This window comes from Astyanax mexicanus, chromosome 1, assembly GCF_023375975.1.
Source record: "Astyanax mexicanus isolate ESR-SI-001 chromosome 1, AstMex3_surface, whole genome shotgun sequence".
NCBI classification, from domain to species: Eukaryota; Metazoa; Chordata; class Actinopteri; order Characiformes; family Acestrorhamphidae; genus Astyanax; species Astyanax mexicanus.
Window position 1 is genome coordinate 125814657 of NC_064408.1, and position 17671 is coordinate 125832327.

General features: G+C 36.6%; 1 protein-coding gene across 1 annotated transcript in view; it reads right to left on the bottom strand.

The window, feature by feature from the left end:
• Nucleotides 1-17671, bottom strand: part of cpne4a (copine IVa) — a 111993-nt gene that overhangs the window by 29372 nt on the left and 64950 nt on the right. Inside the window, exons 7-8 of the mRNA XM_022662075.2 lie at nt 16899-16988; nt 5789-5887 (exon numbers count right to left, since the gene is read on the bottom strand). Coding sequence (XP_022517796.1) covers nt 5789-5887; nt 16899-16988 — 189 coding nt within the window. The remainder of the gene's footprint in view (nt 1-5788; nt 5888-16898; nt 16989-17671) is intronic.

Here is a 17671-nt window from a genome sequence, read left to right on the forward strand (position 1 = left end):
TAATTAGGTTGTAAATGCCTTAAAAATCAGTAATAATCAGTTATAACACATACTGTACGTAGAAAGGGCAACAATAAAGATGACTGTGGGTTCTTTCTGTGTTGCCTTTTCTATGTATGTGTTATAACTGATTATTACTGAAAGATTTTTAAGGCATTTACAAAATCATTATTAACCATTAATAAACTAATTGTAAACCATTTATAAACCCATTTATAAAGGTAGCCTTATTTTAAAGTGGTACCAAAAACGGGTAAGTAAACCTTGCTAACATGTTTAATAATCTGGAATTATAATAATTTTTTTGGAGATAAATTGATGGGATCATATATTGACCCAGAGAATAAAGGGTGTTATTAAATTGGAGAAAAGCAGGAGGGTTAAATTAATTTCTCTCTTTTTCTTTTTTTCTGTGTAAATGTTTTGAAGAGTGAGGGAATCTGCCGGGTGGGTCCTGCAGCTCCAGGGTGCTGAAATGCACGAGACACAATTATAGCAGTGAAAACAGCAGGACCATCTCTACTGTACTGCAATTACACCTGATATTCCTGCCCCCCGAGTCACGAGAGAGAGAGAGAGACAGAGAGAGAGAGAGGGAGAGAGACAGAGAGAGAGAGAGAGACAGAGAGAGACAGAGAGAGACAGAGAGAGAGAGACAGAGAGAGAGAGGGAGAGAGAGAGGGAGAGAGAGACAGAGACAGAGAGAGAGACAGAGACAGAGAGAGACAGAGAGAGAGAGAGGGAGAGAGACAGAGAGAGAGAGAGAGACAGAGAGAGACAGAGAGAGAGAGAGAGAGAGAGAGAGAGAGAGAGACAGAGAGAGAGAGAGAGAGAGAGAGAGAGAGGGAGAGAGACAGAGAGAGAGAGAGAGAGAGAGAGACAGAGAGAGACAGAGAGAGACAGAGAGAGAGAGAGGGAGAGGGAGAGGGAGAGAGAGAGAGAGAGAGACAGAGAGAGACAGAGAGAGACAGAGAGAGACAGAGAGAGAGAGAGGGAGAGGGAGAGGAGAGAGAGAGAGAGAGAGAGAGAGAGAGACAGAGAGAGAGAGAGAGAGAGAGAGAGAGAGAGGGGGGGGGGGGAGAGAGAGAGAGAGAGAGAGAGAGAGAGACAGAGAGAGATGAAGATGTTCCCGCTGTCTCTGGATTGAATTCTGTATAATTAGCATGTAGCGCTGGTGTCCTGAAGCTGGAAGACTCTACACACTTTACCTTTTCATCAGTCAGACTGAGCTCATCTCCAGTACTGTAACACTGACACCAATAACACTTCCTAATCATTACACGTCTATTAGACTCTTTAAACCTATTAACACTTTATAATGCATTCATAAAGCATTATAAACATAACTATACATACAGCTCTGTACAACAAAATGAAGAGAGCACTTTTTACAGTTTCTGAATCAGTTTCTCTGATTTTGCTATTTATAGGTTTATGTTTGAGTAAAATTACAGACAACATTTCTCCCAAATTACAAATAAAAATATTGTCATTTAGAGCATTTATTTACAGAAAATGAGAAATGGCTGAAATAACAAAAAAGATGCAGAACTTTCAGACCTCAAATAATGCAAAGAAAACAAGTTCATATTCATAAAGTTTTAAGAGTTCTGAAATCAATATTTGGTGGGAAAAAATGGGTTTTAATCACAGTTTTCATGCATCTTACACACTGCTTTTACACAGTGCTTTATGACTTGCTGTAATCATAATACATCATCAGCTGTTTCTAAGATGTTTTATGTCAAAACCAAGATCTTATACAAAAAGCTGCCTTAAATTAAAAGCATTCTATAATTAATTTTAAACGCTTATTAATTCTACTTACGTTAAATATTATAACATCTTATCCTCAATTATAGCTTATACGCATTATAATGAGCGAGCGGAATGTTTAGAAAATATGCGCAGGTTAGTTTGGGGGAGGAGCCGGTAAACAAGGTAAGATGGATAAACACTTCAGGGTAACACTTTCTATGAATGTCATCTTTATTAGACTCTATAACTACATTCATAATATATTATAATGCATTCATAAGGCATTATAAACATGGCTTTAAATATTTATAAAAATGCATAACCTACTTACTACTTAGAGTGCACAAAGACCTGTTATAATACATTATAATTGACTATAACTAATATTATATTTAAGACAATTATAATTCATGAGTGGTTAAAAATATATTTGGAATAGTTGGAAGCTGTTTTAGTCATGATAAAGTCTACCAAGTTTCTTGGTGTTGACGTATAACATGTTATAAACACTACAGCTATTAATGCATTATAATCACAGTTCGTGATGAATAATAAACATGGCTGTGACGAATTATAGAGTTTTATAAATATGTATAGCCATGTTTATAATGCCTTATGAATGCAAGTGTTATAAATATGTTTATAGAGTCTTATAGAGATGACATTTTGAGGAGCATTTTTGGATATTTTAGATTAAACAGATAAAATATCTATGTAAAGATGCAAAATCGTGATTACCTCGTTTTAAAAATCACATTAAAACTGTAATTCAAATGAACCGCATGAATCGAGAAAATCGCCCAGCGCTAGTTTCATAGGACGTCTAAAACGTCCATATATTTGATAAGACAAAATAAATTAAAGTCTAGGAGCAATGCTTCAGCTTCTTCAGATGTGATACACAAATTCATAATTATCATCATAAAAAATAATGAGATGTTATTCGGTCTTGGAATATGTTGAAATGGAACATTCGTTTCTACTCGTTTCCAAGATAAAAGCAGTCCTTCACTGGCATGATCTTCTCACTAAAACCACGTGAATCTGTGATTAATAACACAAGTTCTGATGTGGCTCAGATCCAGCTCCACTTATATAACCCTTCATCTCCTCCATCTGCTCATTTCAGTCCAACGCTAAGTCATCTTTTCCTGTTTTATAACTCAAACCTGCCTCCAGATCTTCTCAGATAAAATCCCTCTCCGCTGACCTGTGGAACTCACACGTTTTACACTATTCACAGATAATTTAAGAGTTTTGATCTCTAATTAGTCATTTTTAAAGATGCTAGCCTTACTGCCGTGCTGCGTTTTAATCAAACTCAGATTTCAGAAGTTATAAGTTCTAATTACTGTTTTTTTTTTCGCACTGTAAGCTGCACTTAAAATCCTTTAATTTTCACAAAAATCATCAGAGCTGTTTATAATCCGGTGCTCCTTATGTATGAATTCTATCAGTCAGGTATTAAGGAGCAGTAAAGTCACTCTGCTGAAGTACAGAGTTATACAGGAGTTTCAGTTTAGTTCTCCAACAGTATTAGCATTAGCCGCTAACCATGCTAAGCGCTAGCTGTTTAGTCATTCAGAGGTGATTAATTTCGGTCTATAGCCTGCTGCTATCCCGAGCTAGCACCTGCTAACTGCGCTAAGTGCTTGCTTTTTCATCATTCAGAGGTGATAATTATCCGTCTATAGCTTGCTGTTAACCCCGGCTAACACTGCTGGAGCAGCATTAGGATTAGCTTAGTGGGAATCTATAAATCTAAGCTTACTGTAAATAAATGTAAGAACTTTACTCACCCAAATAAACAGTTTTCAGAAGAGAAATCTGTGTAAATTAACATCCAGAAATCGTTTTACTTTAAAAAAAAAAACTTTTTTTTTTTTTTTTTTTTTTTTTTTTAAGAATCACAGTGTTTTTTACCTAGCTTAACTTTACCGGTTTACAGACCTGCTGAATTAGAAGGAAAACATAGCAACACCCCTGTTCCTTACTAGTGTCACATAAAAAGCGCCTTATAATTTGGTGCACCTTATGTATGAAAAATACAATAGTAAATTTGTACTGGAATTTTAAGTTAAACAAGTCAGTTTCCCTTTTCTAAAATTGGGAAGAACTCACCAACCCAGAGTTCAGAATCCACGGTGGCAGTGATAAAATCAGTAGTACTATAAAAGTTTTAATAGTTTCTACATGTTTCCATGCTGATTGGATGCACAAAAATACTGTAGAATGTGATAAAATCACAAAAATAGTACAAAACAGTACTTCTGAGGTAAATGTAAGCTAACTGCTTCTTCTAAAAGTGCAACTAACAAAACACCACTGGAACTCTACACACTTGGAATATAACGCTAATTGCTAATTTTGTTGTTACGTTAGCTAACAAGCGCTAGCACTGGCTTGCAATCTAATGGATGACTCTGGGTTTGACGGTTGCTAGGAGAATGGTACTTGTCTGACTGCATTGCGCCGAGTGTAAAGTTTGGTTGAGGGGGGATAATGTTTATGGTTTGAGTTGTTTTTCAATAAAAGGAACTGTGACTTTTAAGGTAAATGGAATTTAGCATTAGCCAACAAAGTGCTTCTTTTAAAACTGCAACTAACAAGACATCCCTGGAACTCTACACACTTGAAAGAAAATGCTATTTGCTATTTTTATCATGTCAGCAAATTAGCAATCGAATGGATGACTCTGGGTTTGGCGGTTGCCAAGTGAACAGTATTTCTCTGAAAGGATTTGACTGTTTGGTTTGGTTGAGGGGGGATTATGATTATTGTGTGGGGTTGTTTTTCAATAAAAGGAACTGAGACTCATTTACTGAGGTAAATGAAATACAACATTAGCGAGCTAACTACTCATTTAAAAACCACAACTAACAAAGCTACACTGGAATGCTGCACATTTCAAAGACAACACTAATTGCTAATTTTGTTGTTATGTCAGCTAACAAGCGCTAGCACTGGCTAGAAATCTGATGGATGAGTCTGGGTTTGGCGGTTGCCAGGAGAACGGAATGTGTTTAAATGCAGTGTGCCAAGACTAAAGTTTGGTTGAGGGGGGATAATGATTATTGTGTGGGGTTGTTTTTCAGTGAAAGGAACTCTGACTTCTGAGGTAAATGAAATTTAGCTTTAGCCAGCTAACTGCTTTTTTTAAAACTGCAACTAACAAAGCACCAAAGAAAACGGTAATTTCTCATTTTGTTGTTATGTTAGCTAGCAAGCGCTAGCACTGGCTAGCAATCTGATGGACGAGCCTGGGTTTGGCGGTTGCCAGGTCAACAGTACTTCTCTGAAATCATTTGATAGTTTGGTTTGGTTAAGGGGGGATTATGATTATTGTGTGGGAATGTTTTTCAATAAAAGGAACTGAGACTTGAATTCAGCATTAGCCAGCTAACTAATTCTTTTAATATTGCAACGAACAAAACAACACTGGAACCCTACAAACATGGAAGAAAATGCTAATTGCTACTTTTATTGTCACGTCAGCTAAAAGACACTAGCATTGGCTAGCAATCTGATAGATGAGTCTAGATTGGACGGTTGTCAGATGAACGGTACTTGTCTGATTACATTGCGCCAAGTGTAAAGTTTGGTTGAGGGGGGATCATTATGATTATAGTGTGGGGTGGTTTTTCAGTAAAAGGAACTCTGAGGTACTTCTGAGGGAAAATATAATCATCGTAACTATCTAAAATTCCCCATCACACAATGCTACGAGTGCTAGCAGGATGGATGCTAACAAGGTCTTCCAACACGACTAATTACTAATTGCTAATTTTGAATGCTAATTCTGTTACATCAGATCCCCATGCCAGGCGTACATCTCCCACACTGGGCTGGAGATGATCTCTGAAACTCCGGTCACTGACGGTTGGCTGTGGCATCACTAAGAATTGATCCTCTGATGTTCCGATAATGGAACCATACCTTCGTTCTTTTGTCAAAACTGCTACAAAATGCTTTAATACACCTGATTGGCTGTCAGTTTTAATGAGTTTATAGGTGCAGGTGAGTCTCTTACCTGTTTTCCGTCGATCGCTCCTCGCATCTCTTTGAAGGTAGCTTCAAACTCGCCTATAAAATCATGCTTCCCATTCGAGTCCCAATCCCACACAGTGCACTGAGAACAGAACAGAACCAGAGATCACTTCAGTTTCTGAATCAGTTTCTCTGATTTTGCTATTTATAGGTTTATGTTTGAGTAAAATTAACATTGTTGTTTTATTCTATAAACTACAGACAACATTTCTCCCAAATTCCAAATAAAAATATTCTCATTTAGAGCATTTATTTACAGAAAATGAGAAATGGCTGAAATGAAATAACAAAAAAAGATGCAGAGCTTTCAGACCTCAAATAATGCAAAGAAAACAAGAAGTTCATATTCATAAAGTTTTAAGAGTTCAGAAATAATCAATATTTGGAGGAATAACCCTGGTTGGTTTTTAATCACAGTTTTTTTTATGCATCTTGGCATCATGTTCTCCTCCTCCACCAGTCTTACACACTGCTTTTGGATAACTTTATGCTGCTTTACTCCCGGTGCAAACATTAGTTTTTACCACTGTGTTCTACCAGAGTTCCTTCTAGTGTTTGTGGACATGGACAGTACCAGTAAAAACTGTAGACACACCTTAAACTTTTTAAAATGTTTTAAAATGTTCAGCATTGTAGATTAATACTAAACTCAGCCACACTAGAAAGGGAAAATTCGTGAACAAACTTTAAGTTGTCTTGGAAAGATGCGTTAATAACGCTGAAAAGTTAAAATGAAAAGTGGTTGCTATGCTGCTGACTTTCGGCTAAATACTAAAATTCAAGTCCAAAAAGTTTTGGCTAAAATTGTGGAATTCCAACACTTTTGCAGGTGTTGCTTAGTGGTTGCTAGGTGGTGGCTACGGTGTTGCTATTGTATCCGTGTTGGTTGCTATGTAGTTTCAAAATTGTTTCTTAAGTGTTTTGTTATGGTGTCTGTGGTGGTTGCTATGGTATTGCTATGGTATCTATGGTGGTTGCTAAAATAATCAATATTTGATATGTTTTCCAACATTATTGACCAACAATTTGATTTATCGGCACCTGTTGCTTTAGGTGGAGTGGTAACAAAAAATATTAATTTAAATAACAATAAATGTAATCTTTAATCTTTTTGCCACATTAGTAGCAAGGCACTGGGTGATGTATGGGTTTAGAGGAGGGGGAGAAGAGGAAGCCAAATGGGCTAAACAGTGTGATTCCTTTTTTTTTTTTTGGCCCGCCACCACCCCCCCTCTTCGGAGGACTATTAGTACTTTATTGTTTATTTATTTGATTATTTACACATTACAACAGTTACTAGTTTTTTTCTTGTTTTTTGTCTTTTGTGAGTATAGTTAAGGGGGATTACAGTTACAGGGATTTGGCGGAGGGTGCTGGGGGATGGAGAAAAGGGGATAATTGGGGGAAGATGAGATAACAGGGGAAAAAGGAAAAGAAAAAAGTTTGAAAGCAAGACTGATAGAGAAAGGAAGTGCATTGAGGATGAGTGCATTGTGTGTGTTTTTTAAAGGCTTTGATTGCGAGAGAGAAGAGTGAAGCCAAATTTTAGTGATGAAAAATAACGAGTGATAAAATGAAAATACAGAAGAAGAAAATGTCAGGGGTTTAATATAAACGGCAGCCAAATTTCCTCTTGTTAAAAACTCAACGTGATGATATTTGAAAAATGCAGAAACAGCCCCAAATAAAGGTTCATGCATGGAAATATGGAAAATTCAGTTTCTGAAGCAGTTTATGTTTGAGTAAAATGAACATTGTTGTTTTATTCTATAAACTACAGACAACATTTCTCCCAAATAACAAATAAAAATATTGAAATATTGTCATTTAGAGCATTTATTTGCAGAAAATTTGATGAGAAATGGCTGAAATAAGACACAGCTTTTTGTTCATGCATCTTGGCATCATGTTCTCCTCCACCAGTCTTACACACTGCTTTTGGATAACTTTATGCTGCTTTACTCCTGGTGCAAAAATTCAAGCAGTTCAGTTTGGTGGTTTGATGGCTTGTGATCATCCATCTTCCTCTTGATTATATTCCAGAGGTTTTTAATTTGGTAAAATCAAAATACAATTATTTTATTCTGTATTTATTTATGAATTAATACTCGTTAGATAGAAGTTAGACGTTTCTGCAGGAGGATCTACTCAGTGCAGAAACGTCTCTATGAAGCTCGATGTTCACGCTGAACCACCACCAGATCCCACAAGCAAAATCAATCGCATATAAAATTAATCCCAGAGAGAAAATTAATGATATCATTAGTGAATCAATTCATCCAGATTATGCTGTGTTTAGACAGCCATCATTGTTCATTATCCAATTTACCATCCTCATCAAAATCATCAACATAATCAACATCATCATTAGATAATTACTGGCTTATTGAGCCCCCGAGAATTCCTCCTCGCTCTGATCTTCACACATCCAGACTCAGCTCAACATCTACTAAACATCTAAAGACCGTTACACACACTGAAAAAAACAATGAGGAAAATTTATTTAAAAAAAGTTTCACAACTTTCTGAATTTGCTTTTTTTTTTTTTAAGTAAATTTAATTTCAGATAAATTTAAGTAACTTTAACTCGGTTTTAAGACTTAAATGTTAATATATGTGATTTATTACATTACTATTTTTTAAAATTAGATATAGTAATTTGATTCACTTTCTAAAAAGTTACATGATACATTGCGCTTTAAGTGAAATACTGTAACAGTTGTTTTTTTAACACACTTTGCTAAAAAAAAAGGTACAAAAGTATATTTTGAAATACGTATTTTAGAAGTATATTAAATTACATTCAACTAAAAGTGTGCTTCATAATAGTCGATTTATTTTAAATGCACTATATTGTACTTTTTTTTAAAAGTATGATTAAAGTTTACTTTCAAACATTTGATGAAAGCGTAATATTAATATACTTTTTATATATTTACAGCATTCTTAAACATCTCTCAATATGTTTTAAGTACAACTAAGCATATATATATATTTTTTATTCTAGTAATCCTGTCTGTTCATGTATCTTGTTTTGAGTTTTATTTAACATTATTAACACAGGACTTAAATACACATGGAGGGAACAGGAAACAGGAAACACCTGGGAACAGATAACGAGGGGGCGGAGCTACAAATGAACACAGGTGGGAGAGACACAGAGAGCTATGTGACAGCCTGAGGTTTATAAGTGGATGTATTTCGTTTTGTTTTTTATTTAGTAAATACACTTATGTTCTTAGGGTTCAATTTGAGGCCATATAACTAAAAATATATATGTTTTTTAGCTTAATGTGGACATTGTGATGATGATGGCGACGGGGCTGATGGGACCTCCTCCAGTTTCCCACAAACACATGTAGAAGTTTTAATCAACCAGCTGTAGAAAACCTGGAGTGGAATATCAGTGGTATGTTTATTCTTCTATCCATTAAATAGAACGTATTCTTGCACGACTCAATAAAAAGAATAGATATAAAAGGGGACGTTTCAGATTTAAAGGCGTTTAATGACGGTTATGCCTCTAAATAGCATCAGTATTTTTAGCATTTTTATATTTCTGGTTCTACTCCAGTGTGAGTAGCAGCTTTACTCTGTATTTTTAAAGAGTTTAGTGTTTTTATTTCTTCAGTATGACCTGGTTCTCCCTCTGAGTTTGACCCAAATTCCTACTTTAAACAGCGCATGAATAAAACAACCACAGGACCACTTATACCACGGCAGCCCCCCGGCACACCGCCTCACCACAACTACCACTGAGTGCTTTTAAAACACTCTCTCTCTCTCTCTCTCTCTCTCTCTCTCTCTCTCTCTCTCTCCCCCTCTCCCTCTCTCTCTCTCTCTCTCTCTCTATTTTTCTATTCTATTCCAATTGGCTTTATTAGCATGACTGCTTTAAAAAAAAACAATGTTGCCAAAGCACACAAATATCAAAACCGAACCTATAGTGAAACAATGATGAAACATAAACATCAATTAATTAAAGAAATAATAATAATAATAATAATAATAATAATAATAATAATAAATCACAATAATAATAATAACAATGATGATAATAGTAAAAACAACAATAATAATAACAATAGTAATAATAAAAAAATTATAGTGATTATAATGATCAAGTATAATAATATTAATAGTTGTTTATTAAGGGGAGTTACTCACTGTCCTTCAGGCGGTGACAAGTTGCCACATATTTGGCAGCGAGAGGTGCTGTTTTTCCTTCACCAAGAAATATTTTTGCCAATTCACATTCGCTCAGGGTTTTTAGGTTTGGGTGGGTTTTACTTTACTTCTACTATTATCTATTTACTTCTTTTATATTTTACACATTTTTTTATGGTATTTTAGAATTTTCTGTTTTACATATATATTTTTATTAAATGTTGATTTAAAATGTGTACTTTTATTTATTTATTTTTTTTTATTTACTTATTTATTTTTTACTATTTTATTTCTTATTATTTCTAAATTATTATTAAATGTGTTCAATCCCTTTGATGTTATAAAGGCTCGGCAACATTGTAATTGAGGGTCACCCTCAATGTTTCTTCCTGAGTGAAAATAAAGGTTGATTGATTGATTGATTGATATACATACAGCTATGTAAAAAAAAATAAGATACCACTTAAAAATGATGAGTTTCTTTGATTTTACCAAATTGAAAATCTCTGGAATATAATCAAGAGGAAGATGGATGATCACAAACCATCAAACCACCAAACTGAACTGCTTGAATTTTTGCACCAGGAGTAAAGCAGCATAAAGTTATCCAAAAGCAGTGTGTAAGACTGGTGGAGGAGAACATGATGCCAAGATGCATGAAAACTGTGATTAAAAACCACCCAGGGTTATTCCACCAAATATTGATTATTTCTGAGCTCTTAAAACTATTTGAGGTCTGAAAGCTCTGCATCTTTTTTTTTTTTTGTTATTTCAGCCATTTCTCATTTTCTGCAAATAAATGCTCTAAATGTCTATATTGTTTTTTCCGTATTTTTTATTAGATAATGTATCTCACAGTGTAAAATCACATAATTATTACTGTATTACTGCAAGAAACACTGTAGTATATTTCTCATTATAAATGTGGAGGAATATATGGTTCATACAAACATACTGATAGTTCACACAACATAGTGGTAATGCAGACATCATATTAAAGGTTTGTACAGCAGCAGGTTATTATCTTTTTATGTTTTTAAATGTCTTTATTAGTGGTCAACAAACAAATATAGCATGTGATATAAACTTGCATTATCATATAATCATTTTCTGTAGTTTAAAATTAATCATTAAATGTGTTCTGATCTTCATCTAAGTCACAACAATAGACAAACACAGTCTGCTTAAACTAAAACCACACAAACAAATTATATGTTTGCATGGTTTTATTGAACACAACATGCTCTACAAATGGAGAAAGTTCAGCACTGTTACTGGAGCTACTCTCTCTAGGCGTGGTAAAGTCCTGTAAAGGTGACTGTAAGAGCACAGCGCAGAATGATGAATCAATGAGGTGAGGAAGAATCCTAGAGTGTCAGCTGAAGACTGAATACAGAAATCTCTGACACATGCTAACATTTTTGGTGATAAATCTACAATAAGGAAAATATAAAACAAGAATGGAGTTCATGGAAGGACACCACGGAGGAAGCTATTGCTGTCCAATAACACTGGCTAAATATAATGTGGACAGATGAAACAAAATTGAGTTGTTTGGAAGGAAAACACACAATGCTATGTGTGGAGAAAAAAGGCACAGCACACCATCATCAAAACCTCATCCCAACTGTGAAACATGGTGGAGGGGGCATCATGGTTTGAAGCTGCTTTGTTGCCTCAGGGTCTGGACGGATTGTCGTCATCAACAGAAAAATGAATTTCCAAATTTACCAAAACATTTTGCAGAAAAACCTAAGATCATCTGTCCACCAACTGAAGCTCAACAGAGGATGGATGATGCAACAGAACAACGACCCAAAACATACAATAGAAGTAAATCAACAACCGAACGACTTCAACAGAAGAAAATAAATTAATACTCCTTCTGGAGAGTCCTGACCTCCTGAACCCAACTGAGACGCTGCAGCATCATGACCTCAAGAGAGAGATTCACACCAGATATCCCATAATATTATAGCTGAACTGAAACAGTTTAGTGAAGAGGAATGATCCAGAATTCCTCCTGACCGTTCTGCAGGTCTGATCTGCAGCTACAGGAAACGATTGGTTGAGGTTTTTGCTGCTAAAGGAGGATCAACCAGTTATTAAATCCAAATATACATGAATACATGAATGTTAACATTCAATAAACACAAAATAAATTTTAAAAAATTGTGTGGTTTTAGTTTAAGCAGACTGTGTTTGTCTATTGTTGTGACTTAGATGAAAAGATCAGAACACATCTAATGACCAATTGATGCAGAAATTCAAGTATAATCCCAAAGAATTCACATATTTTTTCTTGCAACTGTAAAAGATGTTTGCACATTTAAAGATAATAGGCGGGTTAAATTAGTTTTGTTTTTTAAAGTTATTCAATTCAAAGTTGTTGTTTTTTTTTTTTTACGTAAAGTTAGTGAGACTTATATTTGAAGTTTTTATTGGGCCTTAAAACTTTAGGAAATTTTGAGTTTTCCCAACTTTTTAATTTTTACAGTGCACTTTCTCTTTCTCTTTCGTTCATTGTGGCACGTTAATATATATAAAAAGGTTCTGTAGTGCACAGCTCCTGTTCTGGGGTCAGTTTTATAATCCTCTGGAGACGGAGGCAATTAATCGTCTGTGTTTCTCTGGGTTTTGTGTTTTTGAGTCGTGTATAAAATGTGTTTCCTCATATTGACTCTCAGCCGACGAGAACAAAACAACTCTAATACAAACACCTCTCCCGGCTTCCTCATTAGCACGACGCTAACGCTAACGTCACCCAGACCGCGGACACTCTGCCAAGATTCCCACAGTGAATAACTATTTAACTGTGAAACAGATTCTAAACGTGTTCTGGTCTTTTTAAAGTGCTCTATAATTCACCGGGCCGGCGTGGAGCGCCGCGCTGAGCGGGAGGCGTAATAAAAACCTGCTAAAAACACGGCGAGAAAAACTCCCGCCGCAATCAGACCCAGAAAACCGCTCAGCGTCCGCTCGGCTCGGTCATCAGCGCTCAGCGGGAGCGCCGCTTCTCCTCTCTAACCACTTCCTGTTTCCTCCCACCTTCCCACAGAGCCGCTCTAACAGAGGAGGAGGAGGTGCTGAGTGACCAGCGCTGGAATGAAGCCTGTAATATTATATAAATATATCTCATTTATATATCTGAGAAAAGCGTTTGGCCATCGAATGAGTCCCTCACTGAGTGTTCTTTAAAAAACAGTACTTTTGTTTGTGATCGTACAGCTCGTTTTCTCATAAAAATATATCCAAAATTTACAGAGGAAAGCATTTTATACTCTTATCGCACAACAGGATTAGACAAATTAATTCAGAACATATTCAGAAATATTTATAGAGCATTTTTGGAGGGAAAATCTAGGGAGCAACATACCTGAAACAGATTTTAAACCAAATAATTCTTCATATCTTGCAATGTACTTCTAATTTCTGTTACGAATCTCACTCCTGTTACTGGAACTCACTCCTGTTACTAACACTTATTTCTGTTACTAATCTCACTCCTGTTACTGGCACTCATTTCTGTTACTAATCTCACTTCTGTTACTAATCTCACTCCTGTTACTGGCACTCATTTCTGTTACTAATCTCACTTCTGTTACTAATCTCACTCCTGTTACTGGAACTCACTCCTGTTACTGGAACTCATTCCTGTTACTAACACTTATTTCTGTTACTAATCTCACTTCTGTTACTAATCTCACTCCTGTTACTAATCTCACTCCTGTTACTGGCACTCATTTCTGTTACTAATCTCACTTCTGTTACTAATCTCACTCCTGTTACTGGAACTCACTCCTGTTACTGGAACTCATTCCTGTTACTAACACTTATTTCTGTTACTAATCTCACTTCTGTTACTAATCTCACTCCTGTTACTGGAACTCACTCCTGTTACTAACACTTATTTCTGTTACTAATCTCACTCCTGTTACTGGAACTCACCCCTGTTACTGGCACTCATTTCTGTTACTAATCTCACTTCTGTTACTAATCTCACTCCTGTTACTGGAACTCACTCCTGTTACTAACACTTATTTCTGTTACTAATCTCACTCCTGTTACTGGAACTCACTCCTGTTACTAACACTCATTTCTGTTACTAATCTCACTTCTGTTACTAATCTCACTCCTGTTACTGGAACTCACTCCTGTTACTAACACTTATTTCTGTTACTAATCTCACTCCTGTTACTGGAATTCACCCCTGTTACTAACACTCATTTCTGTTACTAATCTCACTTCTGTTACTGGAACTCATTTCTGTTACTAATCTCACTCCTGTTACTGGAACTCACTCCTGTTACTGGCATCTGGCATCTTTATCTTGGTAGCAGAAAATGCAAGAGCTCCACTGACTGAATACAACCTAGACAGATGCCAACAGTCAGACGTTCATCGCTATCTTGCTGTTCCCGTAAATAAGCTGCTGGAGCTCCTTCACAGCGTCAACCAGCAGCTCAGTTTCCTCTGCTGAGAAGAGTTTGTTGGACACATCCAGGTAGCTGCACCGTTACAATAGCAATCCACCAAAGTCAGAGCTCACCTGATCTACTCTTAAAGAGAATGATGAGCAAGAGACACTCTGTTTGGTTTATTTCACATTACGCCCAAAATTAACCACACCCATGATTAATTAATTAAGAGAACTAGTACATGCCTTTTGCATGTTTCGAGTTGCAAAAGATGTACTGTTCCCTTCGTTACGATAGCAAAGTGCAATCCCTGTTTACTGAAATGGCTCAGCAATGTTGAAAATGATCTCTTATGTACCTCCTCTGAATATAAAAAAGGAGAAACGTGTTTTTTCAGCAGGTAAAGACCCTCTACTCCCCCCGGATCTGTTGGAAGTGAACAGTTAGGCCGTTACAGATCCGCCAGGCTCTCGTCAATCACCGCCGCCGTCTCATGGCAAAGACCTCGCGTCTCCGTCCTGAGCTCCTTCAGGACCTTCCGGGACTCCGCCGCTTGGCTCCAGCGAGCCGGTCACCATGGCAACCGCATTCGACAGCGGCTCAGGAGGAGAGGAGGCGGGTGGGTGGAGGGATTTAGGTTTAATAAGCCTGGGATATGGCAACCCAGCGTGCCCTGACAAACAGCGACAAATCCGGGAAGCAGCTACACGTATTCCGAATAAAGTTGAGTCAGTAGCGCATTTACAATTGTGTAACATTGCCTTTCTTTCTCACAACGTTTAAAGTTTAACGTTTAAAAGACGTCTACAAACAGAGGATATCAAGTGATGAAGAGCTTCAGGTCTCATTCTTCTTTTAAACACATCCTAAAAAATGTACTTTTGTTGTAGTAAAACATGATAAAAAGTACTTATCATATTTTTTTATCTGATTATATTATTATTTTTACTATTTATCACTTTATTTGACTTCTTTAAATTTTAATCTGTCCACTTATCCTTTAATTCTGTTTGTTTTTCCAATGCTTTTACTGTTTAATTTTAATTGGATTGTTTATGAAGATCCTTCTTTTTTATTTTAAAATTTATTTATTTTATTTTATTTATTTTTTCCATTTTTTCTCTCTAATTTATCCGTCCGATTGTCCCATTCAGCTGCTACTCAGCTGTATATCCCCCCTCATTACCAGTGATGCCCCTCCAACACCAGGAGGGTGAATACTAGCACATGCCTCCTACATGTGAATTCAGCCACTGCTTGTAAAAGTAGTGATTTTTTTATTTTTAAATCCATAAATATCAATTATGTCAAACATTTCTTGGAAAAAAAACTTTCTTCAGAGAAAATCAAAGGAATTAGTGAACTTTCTTTTAAAACATGCTTTTTAAATGTCACATAAGTTTTGTAATCATCTTCAGATTAGAAAAAAAGTAAGTAAAGCTGCCTGAGGTTAACCAGTACATAGCTAAATTCATGTGTTACTAGATTAAAAGATCAAAATTTAATTGCATATGGAATATGCCGAGTAGCATCACAGCGCTAACGCTCGGAGGAAAGCGCAGCGACTCGGTTCTGATACATCAGCTCACAGACGCAGCCTTGTGCTGATCCACATCACCCTAGGAGTGATGAGGGGAAAGAGAGAGTGCCATCTACTGTACTGTACCCACCCAGAGAGAGCAAGAGAGAGCCAACTGTGCCCTCTCAGGGCTCTGGTGTCTGATGGCAAGCTGCATGATCCGGATTCAAACCAGTGATCTATAGATTATAGTGGCTGGACCACTTGGTGCCATACATTTTATTTTACCTGAGTTGTAAATGTGTGTTTCCCTTAACGTATTCCTGAGTGAAACTAAAGGTTAAGTTGATTGATTGATTGATTGATTGATAGATTGATTGATTAATATGTATATGAATGTTATTATAATAAGACAGATGGGCTTATTCTACACTGTCACACATGCATTTCTGGACAAGCTGCAAGTGAGGCAATCATGTGAACTGACTAATTTTACCAGCGTTAACATGAATATGATAGAAAAAAAAAACATGGAGAACACTCCCACCACCATGTTTAACAGGCTACCACTAACTAACACCTTAGCAACCAACACTTATACCAGTGCAACACCTCTGCAGCTGTCACATATAAACACCCAAACAACAAACACCGATACCCTTGCAACTTCTTGCAACTGCATAGTAACAAACCCATTACCAAAGCAACTGCCATAGAAACCAACGATTAACGATAACACCTTACTTAGCAGTTAGCACTCAGCAACTCCTTAGCAACCAACCAAACTAAAGGTTGCATTGATTGATTGATTGATTGATATGTATATGAATGTTATTAAGACAGATGGGACACTAATGTGCAAATGCACACAATCATCTCATCATCATCTCAAACCCCCACTGTTCTGAATGAGTTCATCTTAAACGCCACTTTCCAGCACTCTCTCTCTCTCTCTCTCTCTCTCTCTCTCTCTCTCATCATCTCCTCACCTTCAGTATTCTCTCGTGGTCTCCACTGCAGAGGCAGTTCAGGGAGGTTTTGAAGGTTTTCCACACAGGGTTCAGATTATTCATCACAGTCTGAGGGAGGAAGCAAAAGACTGGGTGAGAACCTGAAATATAAATATATATATATATATATATATACAATAGCAAGAAAAAGTATGTGAACCCGTTGGGATTATACTTGAATTTCTGCATATATATTTGCATGTTTTTATTGAACACAACATGTTAATATTCACAGTGAGGGGAGGGATAGGTATGTGAACGTTTGGATTTAATAACTGGTTGATCCTCCTTTAGCAGCAAAAACCTCGACCAATCGTTTCCTGTAGCTGCAGATCAGACCTGCAGAACGGTCAGGAGGAATTCTGGATCATTCCTCTTCACTAAACTGTTTCAGTTCAGCTATAATATTATGGGATATCTGGTGTGAATCGCTCTCTTGAGGTCATGATGCTGCAGCATCTCAGTTGGGTTCAGGAGGTCAGGACTCTCCAGAAGGAGGATTTATTTATTTTCTTCTGTTGAAGTCGTTCGGTTGTTGATTTACTTCTATGTTTTGGGTCGTTGTTCTGTTGCATCATCCATCCTCTGTTGAGCTTCAGTTGGGGGACAGATGGTCTTAAGCTTTCCTGCAAAATGTCTTGGTAAACTTGGGAATTCATGAATTCATTTTTCCATTGATGACAGCAATCCGTCCAGACCCTGAGTCAGCAAATCAAAGCAGCCCCAAACTATGATGCCCCCTCCACCATGTT